This window comes from Neomonachus schauinslandi, chromosome 3 (assembly GCF_002201575.2).
Source record: "Neomonachus schauinslandi chromosome 3, ASM220157v2, whole genome shotgun sequence".
NCBI lineage: Eukaryota > Metazoa > Chordata > Mammalia > Carnivora > Phocidae > Neomonachus > Neomonachus schauinslandi.
The window spans coordinates 95,617,677-95,643,968 of record NC_058405.1 but is presented as its reverse complement, the minus strand read 5'-3'; the positions used below and the strand labels follow the sequence as shown (position 1 = coordinate 95,643,968).

At 34.5% G+C, this 26,292-nt stretch overlaps 1 protein-coding gene across 2 annotated transcripts in view; it reads left to right on the top strand.

The window, feature by feature from the left end:
• DPP10 (dipeptidyl peptidase like 10) overlaps positions 1-26,292 on the top strand; it is a 1,400,194-nt gene that overhangs the window by 1,081,308 nt on the left and 292,594 nt on the right. For both annotated transcript variants that reach the window (XM_021695867.1, XM_021695868.2), the window contains exon 5: positions 17,124-17,198. In XM_021695867.1, the coding sequence (XP_021551542.1) occupies positions 17,124-17,198 (75 nt within the window). The remainder of the gene's footprint in view (positions 1-17,123; positions 17,199-26,292) is intronic.

Below are 26,292 nucleotides of genomic sequence, written 5' to 3'. Positions count from 1 at the left end.
ATACCCATCATCAGGCTAACCCATCCCCCCAACCCCCTAACCCTCTGGAACCCTCAGTTTATTCATCTCTTAATTAATTGATATAAGCAAAATATGACTCCTATAATTGATTTTTCCCCTAACTTTTGGCTGTGGGAAAACTAGAGCTGAATTGAAGTTTAATTTTAACAATTGGGAAGGAAATTAAACCATGGAAATTTCACTAAATCCTCTGACTTCATCACACTACTCTTCAATTTCTTTTTTTTTCTAATTTCCTCCTCTTCCATCTTCTCCCCCCCAGTCCCGTGTGTGTGTGTGTGTGTGTGTGTCTGTGTGTTGTGTGTGTGTTTATAATAGCTTCATTGAGAGATACTTATCACATACATAATTTGCACCCATTTCAAATGTACAGTTCATTGTTTTTAGTATACTCACAGAGTTGTGCAACCATCATCGCAGTCTAATTTTAGAGTTTTCTTCAGCTGCCCCTAAAGTAACCTCTACACACTAGCAGTCTTTCTCCTGGACTCTCCCTCTGCAGCTTCCTGCAACTATTAGTCTACTTTGTATCTCTGCAGATTTGTGTATTCTGTACATTTCAGATAAATGAAATATACAGTATGTGGTCTTTTATGACTAACTTCTTTCACTTATTACAATATGTCAGGGTTTATTTATGTTTTAGGATATATCAATACTTCATTCTTTTTATTGTTAAATAATATTCCATTGTGTGATATGCTACTTTTGTTTATCCATTCATTGGTTAATGGACATTTGAATTGGTTCATTTTTTTGAGGGGTGAGAAGAGGAGCAAAGGGAGAAGGAGAGAGAGGGAACCCTAAGCAATCTACTCAAGGCTCAGTCTCACAACCCTGAAATCATGTGACAAAATCAAGAGTCAGATACTTAACTGACTGAGCCACACAGGTGCCCTTAATAGTTTCATTTTGAAGCTATTATGAATAATATTTCTGCAAACATTTATATGCAAGTTTTGTGTAGGCACGTGTTTTCATTGTTCTTAACATACTTCTACTGTTGTGGAGTATAATTCTGGATCATATGGTAACTCTGTGTTTAGCATTTTGAAGAACTATGAAATTATTTTCCAAAGTGGTTGCACCTATTTACCTTTTCACTAGCAGTATGAGAGGAACCAAATTTCTTCACGTCTTTGTCAATGCTTCTTCTTGTCTTTTTTATTGAAGCCATCTTAGTGTATAGGAAGTGGTATATTACTGTCTTTTTGATTTGCATTCCTTCATTTACTAATGGTGTTAGCATGTTTTCATGTGCTTATTGACCATTTGAATATCTTCTTTAGAGAAATTTCTGTTAAAATTCCTTGCCCATTTTTTAACTAGACTGTCTTTTTACTGCTAAATTTTAAGTGTCTATTTATATATGCAAAATACAAGTCCCTTGTCATATATAAAATTTGCAAATCATTTCTCCCAGGTGTGTAATCTTTTACTTTCTGGATGGTATCCTTTGATGAACAAACTATTTTAAGTTTTTGAAATAAAATATATCTATTTTTCTTTTGTCTTACGTACTTTGTTGTTAATTTAAGAAACTATTGCCTAACCCAGTATCATAAAGATTTACTCCTGTGTTCTTGTCTAAAATATTATAATTTTTTTCTTACATTTAGTTCTGTCGTTTGTTTTGAGTTAATTTTGTATATGATGTGAGGTAGGGTATCCAAATTCATTCTTTTGCATGTGGGTATTTACTTGTCCATGCAACATTGTTTGAAAAGACTATTCACATTCAATGGTTTTAGCACCCTTGTAAAATATCAGTTGACCACAAATGTGTTGATTTATTTCTGGACTCTCTATTCTGTTAATCTATATCTTTATCTTTATGCCATTATCACAGTCTTGATTGCTGTAACTTTGTGATAAGACTTCAAAGCAGGATGTGTGAGTACTTGATCTTTATTCTTCTTCAAGATTGTTTTGAATATTCTGAATCCCTTTCATTTCAGATGAATTTTAAGGTCAACCCATAAATTAACACATGGTCTATCCCTAGAGAGTGTTTCATGTGAATTTTAAGGTCAACCAGTAATTTAACAGATGGTCTATCCCTAGAGAGTGTTCTATATGCATCTTCTAAGAATATATGTTCTGCTAGTGATTTCTGTCTATTAGATCTTTTTGCTTTATAATGTTGTTCAAGTATTCTATTTCCTTACTTATCTTCCACCAGTTGTTCTATCCACTAATGAATTTGGGGTCAGGAAGTCTAATCATTACTGCTAAATCGTCCATTTTTCCCTTCAATTCTTTTGATTTTTCTTTATGTATTTTGGAACTCTGCTATCAAGTACATATTTGTTTACAATTGGTATATTTTCCTGATGGAAATAGTATACAAAAACTGTACCAACATATTTCCATTTCTTCTCTCTCCTTTGCATTTTTATTGTCATACGAGTTATATCTTTATACATTTTAAGCCTAACTACACAATTTTATAATTATTGTTTATGAAGCCATCTTCTTTTAAAGATTTATTTATTTATTCATTTATTTATTTATTTTAGAGAGGAAGTGAGAGCGAGTGAGGGGAGGGGCAGAGGGAGAGAACCTCAAGCAGACTCCTTGGTGAGCAGGGAGCCTGAAGCAGGTCTGAATCCCAGGACTCCGAGGTCATGACCTGAGCCAAAACCAAGAGTCAGATGCTCAACCAACTGAGCGACCCAGGTGCCCCTATGAAGCTATCTTCTTAAATAGATAGGGGGAGAAAGGAGTTACAGTGTGCTTTGCTGCCTTTCATGATTTCCATGCAGATAACTTTACTGGGTCATTTTATTTCTTCTTCAGGTTACAGGATAGTGTCCTTTAATTTCAGCCTGAAGGATTCCCTTTAGTATTTAGTATTAATAAATAATCTAGTATTTAGTATTTCTTAGAGTACAAGTCTGGTAGTAACAAATGCTCTCAGGATTTTTTATCTAGATATGGCTTAATTTCTCCTTGATTTTTGAAGGAGTGTTTTTAGCTCCACATAGAGTTTATTTCTTGATGGTGTTTTTCTTTCAATACTTTGAAAATGTCATCCTAACGTCTGACATCTATGGTTTCCTAAGAAAAGTTAGCTGTTACTTTTATCAGGGATCCATTCTGTGTGATACGTTGTTTTTCTCTTGTTGTTTCCAAAATGTTTCATTGTGATTTTTGACAATTTGTGATTAGTTTAGGTGAGGATCTTTTTGAATTTATTTGACTTGAAATTTGTTGAGTTTCTTGAATATGTACATTAATATATTTCATTAAATTTAGAAGTTTTTAGTTATTTTTGATTTTTTCTCTTCCTATATGTCCTCTTGTCTTTAGACTTTTACATACATTTTATATTCTACATTCAGTTTTACTGAAATAGGAAGGAGTATAAGGAATTCCGCAGTATAATATAACTAAGTATGATAATCTACTCTCACCTTAATTAGATGTTCTCTGTAAAATAATGATGTCATTTTCATCATGAAAAAACAGCTTAGATAACTTTGTCTTGATCAGCCTGCCTGCCTGCCTGCCTGCCTGCCTGCTCTCCTTCCTTCCTTCCTTCCTCCCTCCCTCCCTCCCTCCCTCCCTCCCTCCCTTTCTTCCTTCCATCCATCCATCCATTTATTTTGGATAATTGACTCTTTGATTTAACTGAATGATTGCAGTTTCTTAGCCTTAATGCAAATAGTCAATGACCAAGGGTTATTATATGAAGTGGGAGAGACTGTAATGAAAATCCTACCCTTTACCAGCTACACTGTCTGACATTATGAACCTTTTTCAGCCTACTTTAAATACCTGGACTATCCTTAAATCGTTCTCTCTTATTTATACAACTTTCAAAAATGTTCTTCAGGACTCAGTTGTATATACTGTGGATTTTAACAAAACACTGAGAAAGAAAAGAACACCTAAGATAAATGAATAATTGCATTATAATTTTAAAAAGTAAATTATGATAAAATATGTATTTCTTTTTTGTTGTTTTTTATTTTATTTTATTATGTTATGTTAGTCACCATACAGTACATCATTAGTTTTTGATGTATTTCTACCTAAAGAAGAGGTAGAATCATATCTCTGGCAAGACCATGTGGTATTTATTTTAGAAGAAAAATACTTAGAATAACATTCCATTTTTTATAAGAGTAGTGATAAATTAAGATTTAATTCATATAAATACACAGAGTAATCTTGCATCCTTACATATGCCCTCATCTGTTCTTTCTAAAAATAAAAACAAATTCACATTGTGAGTTCTCTTTGTTAGGAAACAAAGCACTTACCCTTATAAGTTTTGAATAAATCAGAGCTTATATTTGTGTAGTACAGTTCAATGGCCTTCTTTTTTTCCTTGGTCATTCCGTAATTTATTATATATCCTTAAGATATTGACATTTAATGGATAGTTTAATAAAATATAATTAAGAATACAAATATTCTTAATCTCTCTCATTGACATTTCTAAACACAACAGAATGAAAATATATGGTTAGAAACTATAAAGTTTACTGAATTATCTGAGAGTCATGAGCTAACATGTGGCTATTTACATTTATTTTTAAATTAATTAAAATCATATGAAATTTTAAAAACCCATCTTTTAACCACATCAGCCTCATTTCACGTATTTAATAGCCAAATGAAACCAAGGGCTACTTCATTAGACAGTGTACATACAGAATACTTCCATTATCACAGAAAGTCCTATTGGGCAGAGCTGCTACACGTGTGCATATACAGCGAAAATAAAAGCTTCCTCCATATCACTCATTATTCTTTTTGAATATGTCTGTGTACACATTGGTACCAAATAATATCAAACAGTTCTCCAGAAATATGTCTGTAGATCTTCATAGGTCTGTACATAAACAATATATTTCCAAATATATACACTCATATGTATGTGTGTGTGTATATTTAACTTCAACAAAATGGAGAGCCTACGCTTTTTATCTATTTAATAGTGTAACTTGAGGATCTGTTTACATGAACCCTTTTGTTTTTGTCTAACATTATTTAATGGTTATGTAGAATTTCTTTGCATGATGTACTATTTATTTCCTGTACACATTTGAAATATACTTGGCAGCCATTTTTGAAATGTGTTTGTAGGCTAAATTCATGCAGGAGTATTGCTGTGTCAAAAGAAAGGTCAATTTGAAATTTAATAGTATCAAATTGTATTAAGTCCACCAATGGTATATGATATTGCCGACTGCTATACTCTTGCTGTCACTCAGTATTATCAACATTATTCTATTAATATCAATTTGGCTGATGAATAATAGCCCTTAATTGTTATACTGATATGTACTTATTTAATTATGAGTGAGGTTGAGCATCATCTTGCCATATGTGCATCGGTAGTTGGTTCAGTTTTTTTCTATTAATTCCTTTGCACGAGTTTTTCATATTGGGTCTTTGCATCAGTAATCATGAGCAGCAAAATTTTTTCTTTAGATATTTCTATTTATCCTTTATCTCAGTGGAATTATTCATTCACCACCATTTGGAAAGTCCAGTGAAAATTGTTTTTCAAATCTCTTAGTTGATATGTATCTATTATTAATGGTAGAAGAAGAAATAAGTAATGAGTGTTAAAAAGTTAAGGAGGGACAATGGGAAAAGTTGTGAATAAATGTCTAGAATGAACTCATTCAGCCATAAGTACCTATTTAATAAAGTTTAAAAGCATCATCTGTCCCATATGATTTTGGAAATGTACCCCTTAAGTTTCCCCTCAATTTTCCAAAATTGATATTAAAATTCATATTAAATTATATTTATTATATTATATTATTATATAAATATTATATAGATATTTATATTTATATTATATAAATAAAATTCATATTAAAACAAAAAAGAAATGTACAATCTGAATACCTTCTTCATGCCTTTGGATTAAAACAGCCTTCATTGGAGATTGAAATATATACAGAAAAGTAATTGATATTTGCCTTCTTTACATTTCAGAAGAAGATTAAAGGTATTAACAAACATTTCTGAGAAAGGGGACAATACAAGGAATGACTTTTTTATTTGGGGCATTTAAAATGCCTTGTTAGTAAATGATAACTCTTAAACTAATTTACTCTGAAAATTATTTTTATGTCCATCTTTGGGTTTCTGTTGAATGTCTAACTGAGCTTCTGAGCACAGTTGAGGAGAGAGCAGCGAAGTTTCCAACTGTGACTATGAGAGAAGAGAAAAAAACCCTGTCCTTCTAAGCTGAGCTGGTGATTTGGGCTCAAGACATTGAATCTGGAGGCAGTTTTTGATTGTTCCATATTGTCATTCAAATGGATGTGACTTAATTTTGCAGGCCCTCTTTCTTTCCTTTAATAAATGGAGAGTGCTATGCCACCATGGAAGATTGCCTTCACTATTGCCATTTGCTTTACCAGGGAAGGATCATGTATGATTATCTCTGCTTTCGAGTAGATACTGACAAACGAGAAGGAAATGGAGAATCCATTTATTATTATGAGTCCTGAGCATGAGTATTAAAAGACCGCCTATTAACATACTTTAGAAATACTGATGTTCATAGCTGAAAGCCTGATCCTTGTTATTCTTTGGCTTTTCAAGTAAATTGCATATTTAGAATCTTCTCCTTTAAATGTCACATCCTTGTTTTTTTTGTTGTTTGTATCCTGTATCTATTATAACCTCATGTTAAAATTGGAGTGCATAGACAGATATTTTAGCATACTAAAGAATGTCAGGTAGTAAATGATAAAGACATGGTAAAAAGCATTAGTTAACAACAACAACAACAAACAAGTAAACCTCTTCCAATTCTGTTGAAAAATGAGCAAAATATATAGACTTTTTACAAAAAGAAACATTGTTGGTAAACAAATAAATAGATGCTTAATGTAACTCATAAACAGAAAAGTGATGGTCAAAAAGGGGATTGCATTTTACATCTATCCATTTGGCAAAGTTTAACTGGTATTACCAAGTGTTAGAATGAATGTGGAGAACATGGTCTCTTACTCATTGCTGACAGGAGTGTAATTTGTGTTTTTACTTTGCGTAACAGTTTGTCACTATTGTGTGAAGTAGAGTATTCATATGCCCTACAACCCACAAATTCCTCCCTTTATACCATAAGAAAATGGTTGCTTGTGTGTATCGGGAATTAGAACACAGAGATTTATTCAGTCATAGTTGCACACAACCCCTGGTGTCCTCAACCGAGCTTAGGGTCTATTAATGGACATTTCTGAGAAAGTGGACAATAAAGAATGACTTTTAGCTTTGGACCATTAAAGTGCAATTTAGTAAATGACAACTCAACTTTTAAACTAATTCTTTCTGGAAATTATTTTTACATCTTTGGGTTTCTGGTGGATATCTAACTCAGTTTGTGTGTGTATGTGTGTTTGCCTGAGTGACATATTATTTAGTCTTAATTGGCTTTGAACTCTTAATAGAGGAATCAGGCAGCCCATGACTTCTTAAACTTCCCTTTATCACTCAGCATTCTTTTACTGATTCATGCATATTTGCATTTAGCTGTAGTTCACTTATTTTCATGACTATTCTAAGATATTCCATTCTTTTCACGTTATTTTCATGGTTATATGGTTTATCATTATTTTTTATATATTACATTATATTTGTTGATATCCTGTATTTTTATTTGTGCATCCTGTATTTTTATTTGTCAAATTTATCATGAATCACACATGATAGAAAAGTTATTATTAATCTAATTCTGTGCACCCAAGACCCATTAAGATGAAAACAACATATATAGAGTATAAATCTTATACTCTATATATGATAATTTCACCAAAGATAGAAAATAGAGAGGAGGAAGTAGATATCAAACATAATATTAAAGAGGAATATACAAGAATATACCAAATCTGAAACAAACAAGTTTCTTTTTAGTTACTAACTTGCCCTCTCTCTTTTTATTTGGGATTATTAATGGCAGTGCTAAATTTTTTATGTCATATGAACTTAAATGGGCCTTTCAGCCATAAGAAAAAATGATGAGCTCTTAAGAATATTTACTTTTTAAAGCACTAATACTTCCCCATTTCTCTTTCATTTTTAAGGAAGAGTCAGGCAGGTTAAAACTTCTCTTTTTTTTAAAGCAATATTGCTCATTATGTTTTCTTTTCTTCTTAAAAACAGGGAAATTGCCAAGCTCTCAGTAGCCATCTTCTTGCCAATGGCAGAAATAAAATCATATGACTAACATAAATACCTGAAATGTACATGTCATATTTTAAAATATTAACTCTAGGGCACCAGGGTGGCTCAGTCAGTTGAGTGTCTGCCTTTGGCTCAGGTCTTGATCTCAGGGTCCTGGGATTGAGCCCCGCATCAGGCTCCTTGCTCAGTGGGAAGTCTGCTTCTCGCTCTCCCTGTGCCTCTCCCCACCTCCCTGCTGCTTATGCTCATTCTCTCTCTCTCTGTCTCAAATAAATAAATAAAATCTTTAAAAATAAAATAAAATAATAACCCTATTAACTAGGTCTGTGAAATCATATTCTCTAATATTTACCTGATGGAGTATTGCAGCAAGAATAGACTGAAGCAATTTGCTGCTGCAGGGCTCTAGTCCACCCATCCGATCTTATAAGCATTCTGTTGAACATGTATTAGGCTATGATGTAGAAAACTCATCCAGAAGTTCTGATGTGATTATTTTTAGGGCTTCCATAACTTTTCATATCTTTCTATATGCTCTCTTCTTCTTTTTTTTTTTTTTTCCAGTTGAAGAGTAGTTGACACACAGTGTTACATTAGTTTCAGGTGTATAACCTAGTGATTCAACAATTCTATAGATTATGCTATGCTGACCACAAGTGTAGCTACCATCTGTCATCATACATTGTTGTTACAATACCTTTGAGTATATTCCGTATGCTGTGCCTGTCATCTCCATGACTTATTCATTCCATAACTGGAAGCCTGTACCTCCCACTTCCCTTCACCCAATCCCCCCCCCCCCGGCAATCATGAGTTTATTTTCAGTATTTATGGATTTGTTTCTGCTTTTTGTTTGTTCGTTCATTTTGGTGTGTTTTTTTTTTTTAGATTCCTCATATAAGTAAAATCATATTGTGTTTGTCCTTCTCAGTCTGACCTCACTCATTTTAGCATAATATCTTCTAGGTCCATCCATGTTGTCACATATGGCAAGATTGCATTCTTCTTTATGGCTAAGTAATGTTCCAGTGTGTGTGTTCATGTGCGCATGCGTGTACATTCATACATACACTTATGCCACATCTTCTTTATCCATTCATTTATTGGTGGACACTTGGGTTGCTTCCATATTGTAGCTACTGTAGATAATGCTACTGTAAATAAGCATACAGTTTCATGTATCTTTTCAAATTAGTGTTTTAATTTCCTTTGAGTGAATACTCAGTAGTGGAGTTACTGAATTGTATGGTATTTCTATTTTTAATTTTTTTGACCAACATCTATAGTGTTTTCCATAGTGGCTCCTCCCTGTATATTCCCATCAACAGAGCATGTGGGTTTCTTTTACTCCACGTCCTTACTAACACTTATTATTTCTTGCCTTTTTGATACTAGCCATTCTGACAGGTGTAAAGTGATATTGTGGTTTTGATTTGCATTTCCATGATGATGAGTGATGTTGAGCATCTTTTCATGGGTCTGCAGGCCATCTGCATGTCTTCCGTTGCTCTATATGCTCTATAGTCCAGTGGTACCTGAATGTAACCACTTAAAGGAAAAATATGTTCAAAATATGATGATTAGACAGCCCTAATCATTAAGCCCTAGACAATTTGAAGAGTCAGTAGAATAGCACATACTGAACTTCAAAGAAATAATTTATACACACACACATGTTACAATATCCCTTTCCTTCTTCCTCCAGCCAGAGATTTTCTGGTTAAAGATTTTATTTATTTTTTTGACAGAGAGAGACATAGCGACAGCAGGAACACAAGCAGGGGGAGTGGGAGAGGGAGAAGCAGGCTTCCCGCAGAGCAGGGAGCCCAATGTGGGACTCGATCCCAGGACCCTGGGATCATGACCTGAGCCGAAGGCAGATGCTTAACGACTGAGCCACCCAGGCGCCCCCAAAGATTTTCTAATTTATTGATTTTTTGGAAGGAACAATATTGACACTCTTCTCCTCAAAGTCACCTTGTCTGCCCTGTTTTTAATAGAATTCAGAGACCATTAGTTTTCACCATCTTATTAAAAATAAAAAAAATGTTTTTTAAATGTTTTAGTGTGTGGTCTGTGATCCAAATCAATAAATATTAATTTGGCTGTTTATTTGAGCAATAAATATATATGTGAGGTACTCTATAGGGCTCAGTAGGTACCAATTCAATAGTCTTAAAAACTACCTACTTGTACCATGGCATTTTCTGCATTTAGTAGTATTACCAAATATTCTAGTATCGGTAAGATACATGGTTCTAAGTAAAAAAGAAAGAAACCATCTGTTATGTTTATGCAGCATGGATACCATGGGTATCACAAAGAAATATAATTCAAACACTATACTAACTAATTGGGTAGCTAAGAAAAGAGAATGTGGAAAAATACACAATAAAATATTTGATTTTAAAGTTCCTTGCATATAGACACAGTTATGGCTATTAAAACAAATCATGGCTTTGTTTGGAGCTACAAGATAAAAAATAATCTATTTGCCTCTTCTTCGTTCATTTCATTTGAAACCAGGCAGAGAAGGAGAGCCCATTCTTAGCATCATACCGTGGACAGCATTTGGGTTTGCCTTCTTTTCTGGCATTCCTTGATCTTCTTTTCCCCCCGAATCAGTCAGTTAACTGCATAGTGGCCGTTTTTCTCCCCCCATCCATTTAAGGTCAACTGTTTTCTAAAATCCTTCATCATGTATATTTAATGGTCCTTTGAGAACTGCAGTGTTAAAGAAACTTATTCATAATATATACTTCATCACGTATTTGAAAAATTAAGATTTTATTTTTCTAGAATAAGAGATGATTTTTCTAAACATTTTTGTCAGGTATCAATACACTAAAAATGATATTGGGTAATGAGGGAAGTTATGGCCCAAATTAATTAAACATAAGGGGTGTGTGTGTGTGTGTGTGTGTGTGTGTGTGTGTGTATGTGAGTGTGTGTGTCTGTAGGGAGTTTGGTAGGTTGGAAGTACAGGGAGCAGGAAGGGAAAGATTATAGGGCCCACAGAGACTTACCTTCCTGTTTTCATCATTCTCCATCTGTTAAAAATATACCCAACTACACTTTAAGGCTTAGAGCATTATCCAGCTCAAATTCCTGGGCCCGTTGTTTTTTGTTTTTTGTTTCTGTTTTATTTATTTATTTTTGTAAGCAGAGGTGCCTATAAATATTTTTATCACCAGCTTTTTACAAGAACTAGAACAATACTCACCCAAACTGGACAGTTCTCATGCTTCTGTCATATCTCAATCTTAAGGCAACCCAATCCTTCTTACCAGTATGTGCTAATTTTAACCCCATCTCTGATTCTCCTCCTCTCATTCCATCCTTTCTCAGCCTGAAGTCTTGAAATGCATGTTTTATATTTTCTGGCACTTCTGACATTTAAGTTTGTATTTAATGATTTCTTGCCACAATTTTCAGTATCTGACATCTTGGAACACTATCATTATCTTATTTCTACCTCTAGTTATAATGTTTCTGACAAGAGTGAATCATTACAGTGGAGCCTCTTAATAGGGGCATTACTGTAGCAATAAAAGATGTAAATCGCAGTTGCAAACACCCTAGAAGAGCAATCATGAAACAGTGATCAATGATTAGATGAACTGCACATATAATTACATACATATAAGGTCAGATGAATCACTTGAGCTGAAAAGGACAGGAAAGGTTTAAGAGGGAGAATTGGAATATTTTAGAGAAATACAATTTGAAGAGGGAGCAGGTAAAGTCGTGAAAGTATTACAAGTGGCGCAGGTTGAACAAAAGTATAAAAAAAAGAAAACATGCACATTTAAAGAATAAAAGTATTAGTAAACAATACTTACAATACCTGCATTGTTACTGACCCATCCCTAGTAGAGCATGCTATGCTGTTTTTGGGATTTTGTCCCTTTTCTTTGATGGGGGTGGATTTGCATGAAATATAAACTTTTCTCTAATGCTCTATATAACTGATTAATAAGGCAGATCCTAGATATATCTCTTAAACTCGAGGCTTTTATACAAAATCTTAAACATTTCCTGTTGGATATTCTAAAAGGGCTACAACTGTAACACATCTAAAAATGCCATGTTTCAAACTTTCCTCAAAATATGCATTTTTGTCATCTTTCCCAATTTAAATTGAAATAGCAACATTCAACCAGTGACAGAAACTTGAAACACAAAATTGTTTTGTACATTTCCTTGTTTCTCAGTGTTTAGACCTAATCATTACATTCTTTTGTTTTTATCAAGCATCTCCCTTGCATGTGTCCCTTCCTCTCTGTGCCCTTGTTTCATTCTTAACTTCTTGGCATTGCTTGCCCAAATTGTCTTGAGAGCTTCTTACCAGATCTAGTGACCTCATGTTGTCATCAGATCCAACTCATTTTTTACCCACTGCTGAAGTAGTTGCTCTAAATTCAAATCTGATTTTGTTGCCTTTTTTTGGCTATAAACTTGACCATTCATGAAAACAGTGATCAGCTCTGCTATATTCATATTAGTAATAGCATGCATTATTAATAATAGCATGCATTATTAATAATAGCAATAATCCATGGGGCCAACCCCCACCTTTCCAGTAATCTCTTTAAGCTTCTTGTGCATTTTGTTAAGATTATTCTAATAACATAGTCTATAATTTCATTTATCTGGAAAACACTGGATCATGAATTTTTCACTTACATTACCACAAAATATATGAAAAGGATACCACTCTGTTCTTTATTTCTTTTAAGAATTCATTTAACTTATTTTATTTGAGAGAGGGAGAGAGAGAGAATCTGAAGCAGACTCCTTGCTGAGTGCAAAGCCCTATGCTGGGCTTGCTCTCAAGACCCTGAGATCATGACCTGAGGTGAAATCTAGAGTCAAATGCTTAACGGACGGAGCCACCCAGGTGCCCCACCATTCTGTGCTTTAAATCTCTTCTCCTTTTCTTCTTTCTCTTCCTTCATCTTTATGGCAGTTATTACTTTACCAAAAATTAGCAAACTGGTAGCCCCCAGGCAGAAATTGATGCCTAATAAATATATTTAAAAGTATTGGGCTATAGTTAAAAATCATAAGATTGTAAATTAAAATCTTGATTTCTAGCTGATCTTGAAAAAAATTGGAACACTAGAATACTGTATCCACTTTCCTATAAGATAATGCTTATCTGAAGCTAAGGGACTATTGTCCCTTTTAGACAGTCTGAACCTCATTTTAACCATACAGCTTAATTCTGCCACTCCATACCCAGTCCCTTTTGGCATTTGGGTTGGAGACTCCCACTCTACCATGGACCAAAGAGAAACATACTGCTTGTCTTATCTTGCCAATATGGGATGGAAACAATTCTAGTGAACTCGGTTTTTCAACCTTATAGCACTCTCAGTGTCTACTATGGTACTGGTCATATTGTGAATGTTCAATAAATGCATTTTGGTACAACTGAATGATACATACAAATGAGGTACAACAAAATCTTTGCAAGCTGCCTGGAAGAATGCGTTTTTTTTTCTCAACTTGATCAAATGTCTTCCTCATTTAATTGGTTTAGTTAAGCATGTGCATGATGGTTTTCCTGTTTATCCTGCCTCGCTTGGCTTTAGTTGAATGTTCCTAGAGGTCAGGATTCATATATTTTAATGTCCTTTGTGCCATGTCTGGTGTCAAAAAAGTGCTCTGGTAGGCATTATTGTTAAATAATCCTAATAAACACACGTAGAAACTATTTCTGCATCCTTTTATTTCAATAGTAACTTATTAAATATGTAGGTAACATAATAGCCTTATTGGCAATAATAAACCTTTCAAAACATTAATTTAAAGTCATATCAAGTTGAGTCTCAACCAGAACTATACTAATGTCTATAATTAGGGTCAGTGTAAATCAAGGGGTCTCCTGAAGCTGCTAGAAAGAATGAATCTCCCAGATGCAACAGATGATAACTTTAAAGGCTATGCTAAGGGGGATTTTCCCGAGACTTCTGATGTCCCTTGACTAAGTTACACGTACCATCAACAAGTCAATTTGCAGCATCAGTGACCTGCGCACAGCTCTCTAAATTCAGAGAAGGCTCAGCAGCTTGGGCCCCTGAAAAGGTATTTGGAAAGTTTCCCAGTTTGTGCGCTGCATAAGCTGGAGGCAGTATAGTGATAATTAATAAAGTGCCAGACTGGATAATTGTAGGAACTGTAAAAGATACTCCAGTGTTGTTACCGGAGGCACAGACACAACTGTGAACGTGTGAAGTTAATTTGTGTGAGGAACGTCACGTCACGTGAGAGTGGATGAGGACTAGGGAGGTGAGATGTTCTTTAAATAATTCAGATGGGGAAGTGCTCTTCCAAAACATAAAGAAAGGAACTCCTGCTGGTGGGATACTGCAGGGTTTATTAAAGGAGTTTCTCCTATATTCTTTTGTTATGTGTGCTCATCTTCTTGACCAATTTTTAAATAACAGTAAACCTCCCCTTACTGTGTTAAAATACCCCCCTTGATAGTGTAATGTTGAGAGACATGAGACCTTATTTTCTCATCATCACCCAAATTCTGTGCAGACTAGGGGGCGCCTGAGTGGCTCAGTCAGTTAAGCATCTGCCTCTTGATTTCAGCTCAGGTCATGATCTCAGGGTCCTGAGACTAAGCCCTGCATCCAGCTCCATGCTCAATAGAGAGCCTGCTTGAGGATTCTCTCCTTCTCCCTCTGCCCCTCACTGGCCCCATCCCTGCTCACTTTCTCTCTCTCTCTAAAATAAAAATAAATATTTAAAAAAAAATTCTGTGCAGACCAACTGCCATTGGGTTTCCATACACAATAAGCTAATGACAGAAAAAGGAAGAATAAGGATGAGGGTAGCTATGTCAATATTTATCATGAGAAGGGTTAGAACTATTGAGAACTACAAAATTATAAGCAGTTTACAGCGCTGATGATAGATGAATGGTAGCTCTGTTGTTATCATTGCTTGTTATTTCCATTATTATTGAAATGGACTTTTAAAAAATTAAAACTAAAATCTTTGAGATGAATTACTGCCAATGATTATTCTGACCTTCTCCTAAAGTGCCTTATACAAAAGCTGTATAAGATAGATGTATGTAGGCAAAACCTCCAAATCTTAGCATTGCCATATAACAGTATTTTCTTCCAGATCACTCCATTCTCTTGCCTTTCTGGCTCAGAGATTAACTGTGTTATTCCAGTACAATTTTCTGACACCACATGGGTATCCTACAAGTCTATTCAATTCTAACTAACCAGAATTAGTATAGACCCTCCAGGTTAAGGACTCAGTGACTGCCCCTGTTCAGATGCCACCTGCATGTCCCAAGTCTCCAGGCTACCTGCATCTCAGTCTAACTCGGCTATACATTTGGTGGTTCCCACAATCTTCCTTCAGGTTTGATAATTTGCTAGAAAGGTACAGAAAGTGTATACTTAGGAATACTGGCTTATTTTAGAAGCTACAAATGAAGAGCCAGATGAACTGGTAAATGGGGCAAGTCCAGAAGGGTCCAAGCATATTCTCTGTCTCTGTGGAGTTGGGAGGTGCCACCCTCCTGGTATGTCGGTATGTTTACTAACCAGGAAGTACCTCCAAACTTCATCATTCACAGATTTTTATTGAGGTCTCATTACGTAAGTGTGATTGACTACATCATTGACCATGTGACTGAACTCCATCTTCCATCCCTCCATCTGCCCTGACCTCCAGTTATGGTGGGGAAAGTTCTAATTCTTTAATCAGGTGGTTGATTCCTTTGGTGGGTAGCCCCCTTACAGAAGCTGTCTAACTACCCTCCCCCACCTCTACCCCATGAGTCATCTCACTGGCATAAACCAAATATGGTCAAAGGGAACTAACTTAATTAATTAATAACAAATGACACTCCTATCACTCAGAAAATTCCAAGCATTTTAGGAGCTTTATGCAAGGAATCAGAGAAAAAGACTAAATACATTTTTTTTTATTATACCACACAAGCTTCCTTCAAATATTAGTCTGAGTTTCTTGTTTTCTTGGGGGTTTCTAAGTATAAAAACCCTTACTTCACCCTTTTTCATTGTTCACAGACAACAGTCTTACAGAAATTGGCCTGGTGTAAGGTGTATGAAATTATTTACATATGTATTTCTCTCCAAAACCCATACAAACTAGTTTGCCTATAATGCATATACAGTCCATTTTATCTTTTGTTTGTATTTTGTAGGCTTTTGATGCATTAACTCAACTTGTTTGCCTTCCTTTAGATCTGAAATTAAATACAATCTTTATTTCAAATAAAATTATTTCTCCACTCTCAATGTATTTCTCTTTCACTTTATTTTCAATTCTTTCTGACATTAGGTCTATTCAATGATAGAATTATAGGATCAAAATTAAGCAGGTACAGTATAGTTATAATCAAGTATAATCAGTTATTTGTGTTTTAATTAATTTTACTATGGGAGTATCCTCTAAAGAGACTCTGTCTTTAAGTATCTTCTTTTAACTACAAGTATGCAACCTATAAGAAAACAAAAGTACAAAGACAAAAAATTATGACATCACAGCATGTTACTGTTTCTTTTTTTAATTTAATTCAACATGCAAATATAAAAGAATTTTGCTTACCAAAAGTTGTGATTTTTTGCCTTTCTTTTCTTTTAATGAAAATATTAACATAGTCTTTAAATGATAACATGTAAAAAAGATATGCTAGCAAATTTTCTTTTTAAGGAAATGTCTAGTATAGCCTCTAAGTTTTTATATCCATTTGAATAATCATACATACATATATACATGTATGTGCATATTTATAATAAGAATGAAAATGCCTATACCACTCACTGTGTTGTGATGAGAACTGAGATCTTTTTAAATATCTACATACCCAAATGCATATTAATGTCTCTGTTATTAAGCTTTTCACTGCTTTTATAACTGCCTTTTTTTTTTTTAATTTCTAGGTAACCTTCAAAGCATCAAAACATTCAGTTTCACCAGATTTAAAATATGTTCTTCTGGCGTATGATGTCAAACAGGTAAAGTAGTGATCTTCTTTGAAAAAACTTTTCTTTGTGATGCATTCAGGTAACAAGTCACAGTTTTACTTGGTCATCTACTCACCTAGAAAAAAATTGGCATTTCCAATAGCTGCAGGGGGATACTGGTAACCAATATTGCATGAGAGAGGTTTGGAGAAAGTATCCTGTCTTCCATACCTGACTAGCAAATACCTAGCGCAGTCTACTAGGTGTGTGTGCTAGTCCTAGTCCATCTCGTTTAGAGGCAGGTGTGGCAGGTGTTTAGCAAATCTGACAAATGGGGGCTTTTGCCATTTTCATTTTCACGACAGCCTTAATACAATGTGAGTGTTTCTTTTATGTATAGATGAAGGAGTTTCCTGATGGCTCTGCCCTGACCCGCAGTGTGTATAATGGCAAGGGACTGGTGAAAACACTGATTCAGGTTATGGACAGTGGATTCTTTGGTGGTATTTGAGCATAAGCCTTGTGGTTATAGAAAATTCTGAAAGTGGGTCAAACCAAGGAATCAGTTCTGAACAAATAAAACGTTCTAATTGCAATTAACATTTCATTATTCCGTGTCAGCTCTACAGCACACAATTAGAGCAATATGTATGGTTGTTGAGTGTTTTGTATTTAGATAGAATTTGCACTGTTAAGAAGCAAAGTAAATGTTGAAAGGCAGTTCAGCAGATGAGTTTCTGTGGAAAACAAATGATTGGAAATCATTCAAGAAATTTTTATGTGCTTTAAAACAATAAAAATTTATAGACTTAAGGCAGGAGGCTCATATAATGCATTGAAAGGCTTTGAGCACATGAAATTTCACAGCTCAGAGGACCTTCTAAATAATGACTTTAGTCTTTTGGAGTATACATGTGCTATATTTTTAGACATATTTATATATTTTTATTTAAAATAATTCACACTGCAAAAAACAGGGAGATTATAATGGAAGACATCTTTTCTTATTATAAATCTCAGCCTTTTTACTTTAATTTTGCTCTGTAATATCTCTATCCATTGAGATTATGAAAAGCACATATAATAGCAAGAAAAATACTTGATTTATAAACAAAATATTATAATTTCTCAGTTTTTAAATAATATTATTTACCTGAAGATTTTTAATTTACTATAAATATGTATTAAACTGATAATGAACTTCAGAAAAATCATGTTTCAGTAGCCACAATAATCAAGACTATGTGGAATGAGCAGAGGGATAGACATAAGGATCAATGAAACAAAGTAGAGAAGTAGGAAACAGACCCATACAAATATGCCTAACTGATTTTTGACAAAAGTGTAAAAGTAATTCAGTGGAAGAAAAAATACACTTATATAAGCCTGGCACTATATAAAAACTCAGAATGAATTATGGGTTTAAATGTAAAATGTAAATTTATAAAACTTTCAGAAAACCCAAAACATAGCAGAAAATCAATGGTATGTAGGAATAGGAAAAGAGTTCTCAAACTATATATCAAAGTCACAGTATAGACAAGGAAAAACTATTGGCCTGTAAAAGACCTTGCTATGAGGATGAAAATCCACCCTACAGTCTGGGAGAAAGTATTTGCTATTCCCATATTCAGCAAAGGACTAATATCTAGAATGTATAGAAAAACTCTCAAAACTCAAGTCACAAAAAACAAAACAAGTATACCATCAGAAAATGGGCAAAGACATGAGACATTTCATTGAAGAGAAAGATCTCAAATGAAGCTCCTGAAGATATGTTCAACATCATTAGCCATTCAGTAAATACAAATTGAAACAACAGTGGCATATGACTACATACGGATCAAAATGGCAAAAAAAAAAAAAAAAAATAGTGATTACACCAAACCATAGCAAGCACCAGGAAGCTGGATCATTCATACATTGATGTTGGGCATGTGTAATGGTTCTGCTACTCTGGGATATGATGTATAAAATTAGGATAGCATTGGATATTTCAGCAAAATACATGAAGTTTATCAAAAAATACAGTGAACACCAGAAACATATACCTATGGGCCAATCTTAATATTCTGTCTCTTATTTTTGCCTTTTCTTCAGGAAAAATAAAGATACTCTATGACATCAATCTCTGGAAATGAGAGGAAGCTATTAGTTTAAGAAGTAAAAAATAATCAAACTAAATTTCACATCTTATACTATTTCGTTCATGTTTTTTTCTTTTTATTTATTCATCATGTATCAGGTAGACATAATGCATGGTGTGTGTGTGTGTGTGTGTGTGTGTGTGTGTGCGGGCGCGCACATATCTACTTCAAGAAACACACCATCAGATAGAGGCAAGATGACACAAACACTTATATCCCGCTATACACAGCATTGTGTGAGGTGTTACAGGAGTGTATTAAAGAATAGAGAATATTTCCATTCAGATAATCATGTTGGGAAAGGCAGCATATGATGAGATTTGAAGAGCAGACAGGTAAAGATGAATAGAAAAGCATTCCAGGTGGGCCGATAACACGGGGTTTCATGGAAGGAGCATTAAGTCTTTGAGGAACAGCACTTAGTTCAGACTATCTAGCTCACTGGTAAATAACTGATAAAAATAAACCGATATACCTAGTGGAGCTCAGATTACAGAAGAACTTGAATTCCATTTTATTCTTTATAGTTTGTACTGAGATAGCCATTTGGGATCTTTGATGGTTTTAGAGTAGTTAAATGCCATTTCTACTCTCTGTTTCTGTCTGTATGTGTTTGTGTGTGCGTGTGCATGTGCATAATGCCCACTAACAAAGATGGGAAAAAACAGTCATACAAAATCCAACCACCTAAACACATCCACTAAAATTATCTTTGGTGTGTTTTGTTCCTTTTCACTTTTATGTGTAAAAGTGGGGAAATGGGAATTATCATATATTAAACATTATTTTAGGCAGGCATTATTATCCTGATTTCAGAGAGAAGAAAAGTTAATTTCAGAAAAGCTGAAAAATGTGGGATTTGATGATTTAGAAATTTATCCAAGATTTTTCAGTTAGGAAGTGATAGCCACACACTAACAAATTCTTATACAATATTTTGTCTTTATTTTCATTATAAGGCAGATGAGCTGAACCAGAGAAGTATAATCAAAGGCTAGATTCCAGCAATTCACAGAGTCTCCTTATTGTTGGACCTTAGGTGTCTTCATGTTTGAAAATATTTTGAAAATATTTTTAGTATATTCCCTTTTTCCTGAATTTAATATTTCTATAGGACACATTTACATAACTGGAATTTCTGAATGAAACTATATAACATTGTTTAATTGAACTGAAACTGAAATTCATTATAGTTAACACCAAATAAGCTGCCATAAAGTGTACAATTCAGTGGCATTTAGTACATTCACAATGCTGTGCAGCTACCACCTCTATCTAGTTCCAAAACATTTTTATCAATGAAAAAGATAACCCCATACCTATTAATCAGTCAGTCCTCATTCTCCCCTACCATACCTTCTGGTAACCACCAATCTGATTTCCATCTCTATGGGTTTACTGAGGTCTCATTACGTAAGTGTGATTGACTACATCATTGGCCATGTGACTGAACTCCATATGTAAATATGTAAATAGAATCATATGACATGTGATCTTTTTTCTGGCGTTTTTCACTTACCATAGTGTTTAGAGGTTTATCCACATTGTAGTATGGGTCAGCACTTCATTAATTTTTTATGGTTAAATAATATCCCTTTGTATGTATATATTACAGTTTGTTTGTTCACTTATCCTTTGAAGAATATTTGCTTTATCCCCAACTTTTGGGTATTCTGAATAGTGAGGCTGTAAACATCTGTACACAAGAATTTCCTGAGTACCTATTTTCATTTTGTAGTATATTTTGAGGTGTGGAATTGCTGAGTAATATGCTAATCCTGTGTTTAACTTTTTGAGGAACCACCCAACTGCTTTCCAAAAGTGGCTGCACCATTTTATATTCCCGCCAACAATGGATGAGTTCTGATTTCTCTGTATTCTCACTAACAGTTGTTATTTTCCGTTTTTCTTATTATGAACTATCCTAGTATGTATGAATTGGTATCTCATTGTGGTTTTGGTGTATACCTCCCTATTGACTAATGATGTTGAACATATTTTCATATGCTTGTTGGTCTTTTGTATTTCTTCTTTGGAGGAATGCCTACTGAATTCCTTTGCCTATTTCTTTTTTCTTTTTGTAGTTGTGTTTAAGAGTTCCTTACATATTCTGAACAGTAGACTCTTATATAGGACTCAAATATTTTCTCTCACTCAATAGATTGTCTTTTCACTTTCTTGATAATGTCCTTTGATATGTAAATTTGAAAAAGTTCTGATTAAGTGTAATTTATCTACACACATGCTTTAGGTGTCATAGTTAAGAATCCATTTGCAAACTCAGGGTCATAAAGTTTTACCCCAATGATTTTTTTCTGAAAGTGTTATGCTTTTAGTTCTTATATTTAGGTTATTGATTTGTTTTGAATTAATTTTTGTATAGGGTGAGATAGGGGGTCCAAGTATAGCACAATATATAGGCTCGTGCTATATATTGAAACACTTCTTTCCAAACAGTTATGTTGGTTTATAACTGCCATTAGGCAATGTGTGGCTTGTTATATTACCATCTTTACCAACATAAAACTATATTTTAAAGAAAAACTTATTAACTTGATTATCTACTAATCAAATACATGCACACATTCTCTCTCTCTCTCTCTCTCACACACACACACACACTGTCAGTATTAGTTTTATATTACTATGCAGTAAATTGCCTCAAACTTAGTGACTTTTAAAAAAAGCATTTATTGTGCTCAGTTTCTGTGTAATGGAATTTGGAATTGGCTTGGCTGGGTGGTTCTGGCTCAGGATTTCTCATGAAGTTGCAGTCAGCTATCAGCTGGGGATGCAGCCATCCAACAGCTTAACTGAGGTTGAAGAATACACTCCCAAGGTCCATCATTCACATGGATGGCAAATTGGTGCTAACTGTTGGCATGAGGCTTCAGGTTTGTCCCTGATGATCTTTCTGAAATGCTGCTGAGTGTCCTTATAACATGGTACCTGGATTTCCCCAGAATGAGTAATACAAAAGATAAAGGCAGAAACTTAAATGCCTCATATGATCCTTCATTAGAAGTTACCTGTTAGGGGCACGTGAGTGGGTCAGTCAGTTAAGTGTCTGACTCTTGATTTCTGCTCATGTCATGCTTTCAGGGTCATAAGACAGAGCCCTCTGTCAGGCTCTGTGCTGGGCATGAAGCCTGCTTAAGATTCTCTCTCTCCCTTTCCCTACCCCACTCCATCCCCCTCTCCTTGTGCTAACTCTCTTAAAAAAAAAAAAAGTTACCTGTTACTTTCACAGAACTTTTTTAAATTCAATTTATTTTTTAAATATTTATTTATTTATTTGAGGGAGGAGGGGCAGAAGGAGAGGGAGAGAGAGAATCTGAAGCAGAGTCCACACTAAGCATGAAGCCTGAGTTGGGGCTCTATCTCATGATCCTGAGATCAAGACCAGAGCCTAAAACCAAGAGTCAGATACAACTGACTACGCCACCCGATGTGCCCCTTAATTCAATTTATTTAAGCAACAAAAACAAAAAATAAAAACAGTTCACGCATTTCTCACACTTCCCAACCCCATCTCTAGCAAATACTAATATATTCTCTGTATCTGAGCTTAGTTTTTAATTAATTTTTTAATATTCTACGTATAAGAGAGAGCATATGGAATTTGTCTTTCTCTTATTTAACTTAGAATAATGCCCTCAAGGCCCATCCATGTTGTTACAAATGGAAAGATTTAATTGTTTTTATGGTTTGATTAACATTCCCAGCACATATTTTCAGACTTACTAGTTTTATTGTGAATAATGTATTTATATATAAAATTCCTTTATCTTTTGTAGTCTTTGTATATTTTTTGAAACATACATTTGTGTAATTCAATTATTTTATTATCTTTTTTTAAACATTAACACCTATTTTTTGGATTTAATTTTTTTTTTCTTAAGAGAAAGTTTGAATTATGTGATAAAATTCATCTTTTACTTTGCTGTGTTTTCTTTGGTCTCTAGGCTTAGAAACATTTCCACCAGTATGGAAATATATCATTGTACTTTTTCCCCTTTTTTGTAGGTTTTTATCCATATATATTTATTTCATTTTATTTTCAACTGTTTATGGTGGTGATTAAAACCAATCTTCCTAAAAGATGATAATAATGGGAAATACCTACCTTTTATATGCGTGAACAAAATAATGGTCACCTGGGAAGACCACAAAGGAATATTTTTGATGAATATTTTGATGCTGCCACACGGCACAGTTGAAAGATATAACCTGACTCACGGGTACCCACGTGTCCTCAGCCTCTGTTTCCCCATTGCTGTAATGAAGAGGAAGAAAATATAAATACTTCTTAAACTTACTATCCTGAATAATTGTCTGATATAAAGGGAAAGTCATGTGATAGTAATTCTGCCTTAAGGATTCTGTTAGAGAGCAATGTAAAGGATCTAGCACTATTTTTTGTTTTTGTTTATATTTTGGTGTCAGGGTAGCTTGCTTGAGAGTGCTGATTTAGCCTCCTCTCCCTGACAGTGTCCTCAATCTGAGTCAAATGTCAATTTAGCATAGGACAAATTTAGAAGGTTTTTTTTTTTTTTTTAATAGGTCAACAGTTGAATCCTATGTGTTACCTGTGGGCTTCCATTATTGAAACATGAATCTGTAGGTTACCCAGTGTTGAAATGCTTTATTCAGAGCTTGACTTGACACAGTCTTTGTGTCTGAAGTATGAAGAGTATGATTCTTTTTTCTTAGCCTTTTTCATGTTAACTAAACTATTTTGACAAATACTTCAGTGATCGGCAATTATAGTGTCCAAAGTCATAAAGCAAGTATGATTACTAACATAGGTTTATGGACAGTTTTTAAAAATTCTGTATCAATATCTTCATTATAAATAAGTAGTGTAAAATATAAATCAGCAATTTTTTTTAAAGATTTTATTTATTTATTTGACAGAGAGAGACACAGCGAGAGAGGGAACACAAGCAGGGGGAGTGGGAGAGGGAGAAACAGGCTTCCCGCCGAGCAGGGAGCCCGAAGCGGGGCTCGATCCCAGGACCCTGGAATCATGACCTGAGCCGAAGGCAGGCGCTTAACGACTGAGCCACCCAGGCACCCCTAAACCAGCAATTTTCCATACTTTGCAGAGAACCCCCCAAAATATTAATTTCTGTATTAATATCAATTTTTATTAAACTTGGGCTCAATCTTTTCTCTTGACTATTAATTAATTCTAATATGGTAATATAAAGACTATTTCCTCCATGTATATTTTTTTACTCTCTAATATCAAAAGTTAATTTCAACAAAGTGAGAAGTCACTTTTCTTTTTCTGGTCAAATTAATATTTCTCATTGTTTGTGCCTATAGCATGTTTTTTTTTTTAAGATTTTTTATTTATTTGAGGGAGAGGGAGTGAGAGCACAAGCAGGGGGAATGGCAGAGGGAGAGGGAGAAGGAGAAGGGAGAACCCCAATGTGGGGCTCGATCCTAGGCCCCAGGATCATGACCTGAGCTGAAGGCAGACACTTAATCAGCTGAGCCATCCAGGCTCCCTGGGCCTATAGCACAGTTCTTTGCTCATTCTTCTGTTCTACAGAATTTGAGAATGTTTTATGCTTGTAGTAGGAATCTATTGACATGTAAAGATGAATGCTTTTTGACTCTAAGAATCTTACAGTGTGGTAAAGGCTCTAAGAAACATTTCAGTAACTGTATTATAAGGGGGATAAAGATAAGTAAGTGGGAGGAAAAAGGAAGAAAATGTCATTATGATTGGAAGCGAAGATGGTCCCCCTATCAGGAGATAGATTATAGAGTACAATATGTTAATCTTCATGTATCGAATCAACATGTTGTAGTCTGTAAATTTGCACAATGTTAGATGTCAAATATATTCTAAAAAATAATAAATAAGGACTCCTGCAATGGAGGGATGATGTGCTTACATGGTCTCTTGTTTGTGAGAATACCAGGCTCCTAGCATGTTTTCATTCAATCACTCTTATTCTTTTTTGGCAGTTTTCCAAACTCAGGATGAACTGATCTTTTTAAAAAGAAAATCTGATTCAAGTGCCTGGGTGGTTCAGTCAGTCAAGCATCCGAATGTTGGTTTTGGCTCAGGTCATGATCTCAGGGTCGTGGGATTGAGCCCTGTATCAGGCTTTTGCTGGACGTGGAGTGTGCTTAAGATTCTCTCTCTCTTCCTCTGCCCCTCCTGGCCCCTCCCTCTTTAAAAAAAAAATCTGATTGTCATTCTTCTTAAAATTTTCCCCAGACTTCTTTGGGAAAAAGAAGTCATTAGATAGCCTACAAGGCCCTGTCTGCCTTTCCTGCCTCACCTCTCACAACTTGCCCCTTGCTTTCAGCACTTCCAGGATTTCCTACCATACCTCAAAACACTGCTTTCCCTCCCTCTTCTACCTGGAATAAACTACCCCATGTTCTCTCCTTCATATCAGTAACTTTTACTTATTCTTTAGATGACAACTCAGTCATACTTTTTCATCATCAAGCTGTTCTAGACTTCTCAGACTTGGTCAAATTCTCTCATCATTAGATTCATGGTGTGCTACCTCTGCTTTGTAGAATTTATCACAGCTGTAATTGTATTAAACACAATGCCTAGCACAGTGTTGCTGAAAAAATAATTTAAAATTTAATGTGTGAATTAATGAACCAGAACCTCTAGCAAATGTTTCCTTAAAGTGCTAGGTGAAGGTAAGTGGCCCATCTCCATTCTTTCATGGCATCTGGTTTATACTTACATCTTCATATTTCTGTCATTATATTGAGAACATTGTTTTATGAGTGCATCCCCTTCACTAAACTATAAGACCCTTAAAGTCAAGAATTTTTCTTCACTTATTTCAATGCCCATAGAATTTTCTGCCGTGAATGGCACATAGGAAACAGTCAATGTTTGTAGAACTAAAACAATGATTCTCAGTCTTGGCTGCACATCAAAATCACCTGGAGAATTTTATTTATTTATTTATTTATTTATTTATTTATTTATTTATTTATTTATTTATTTA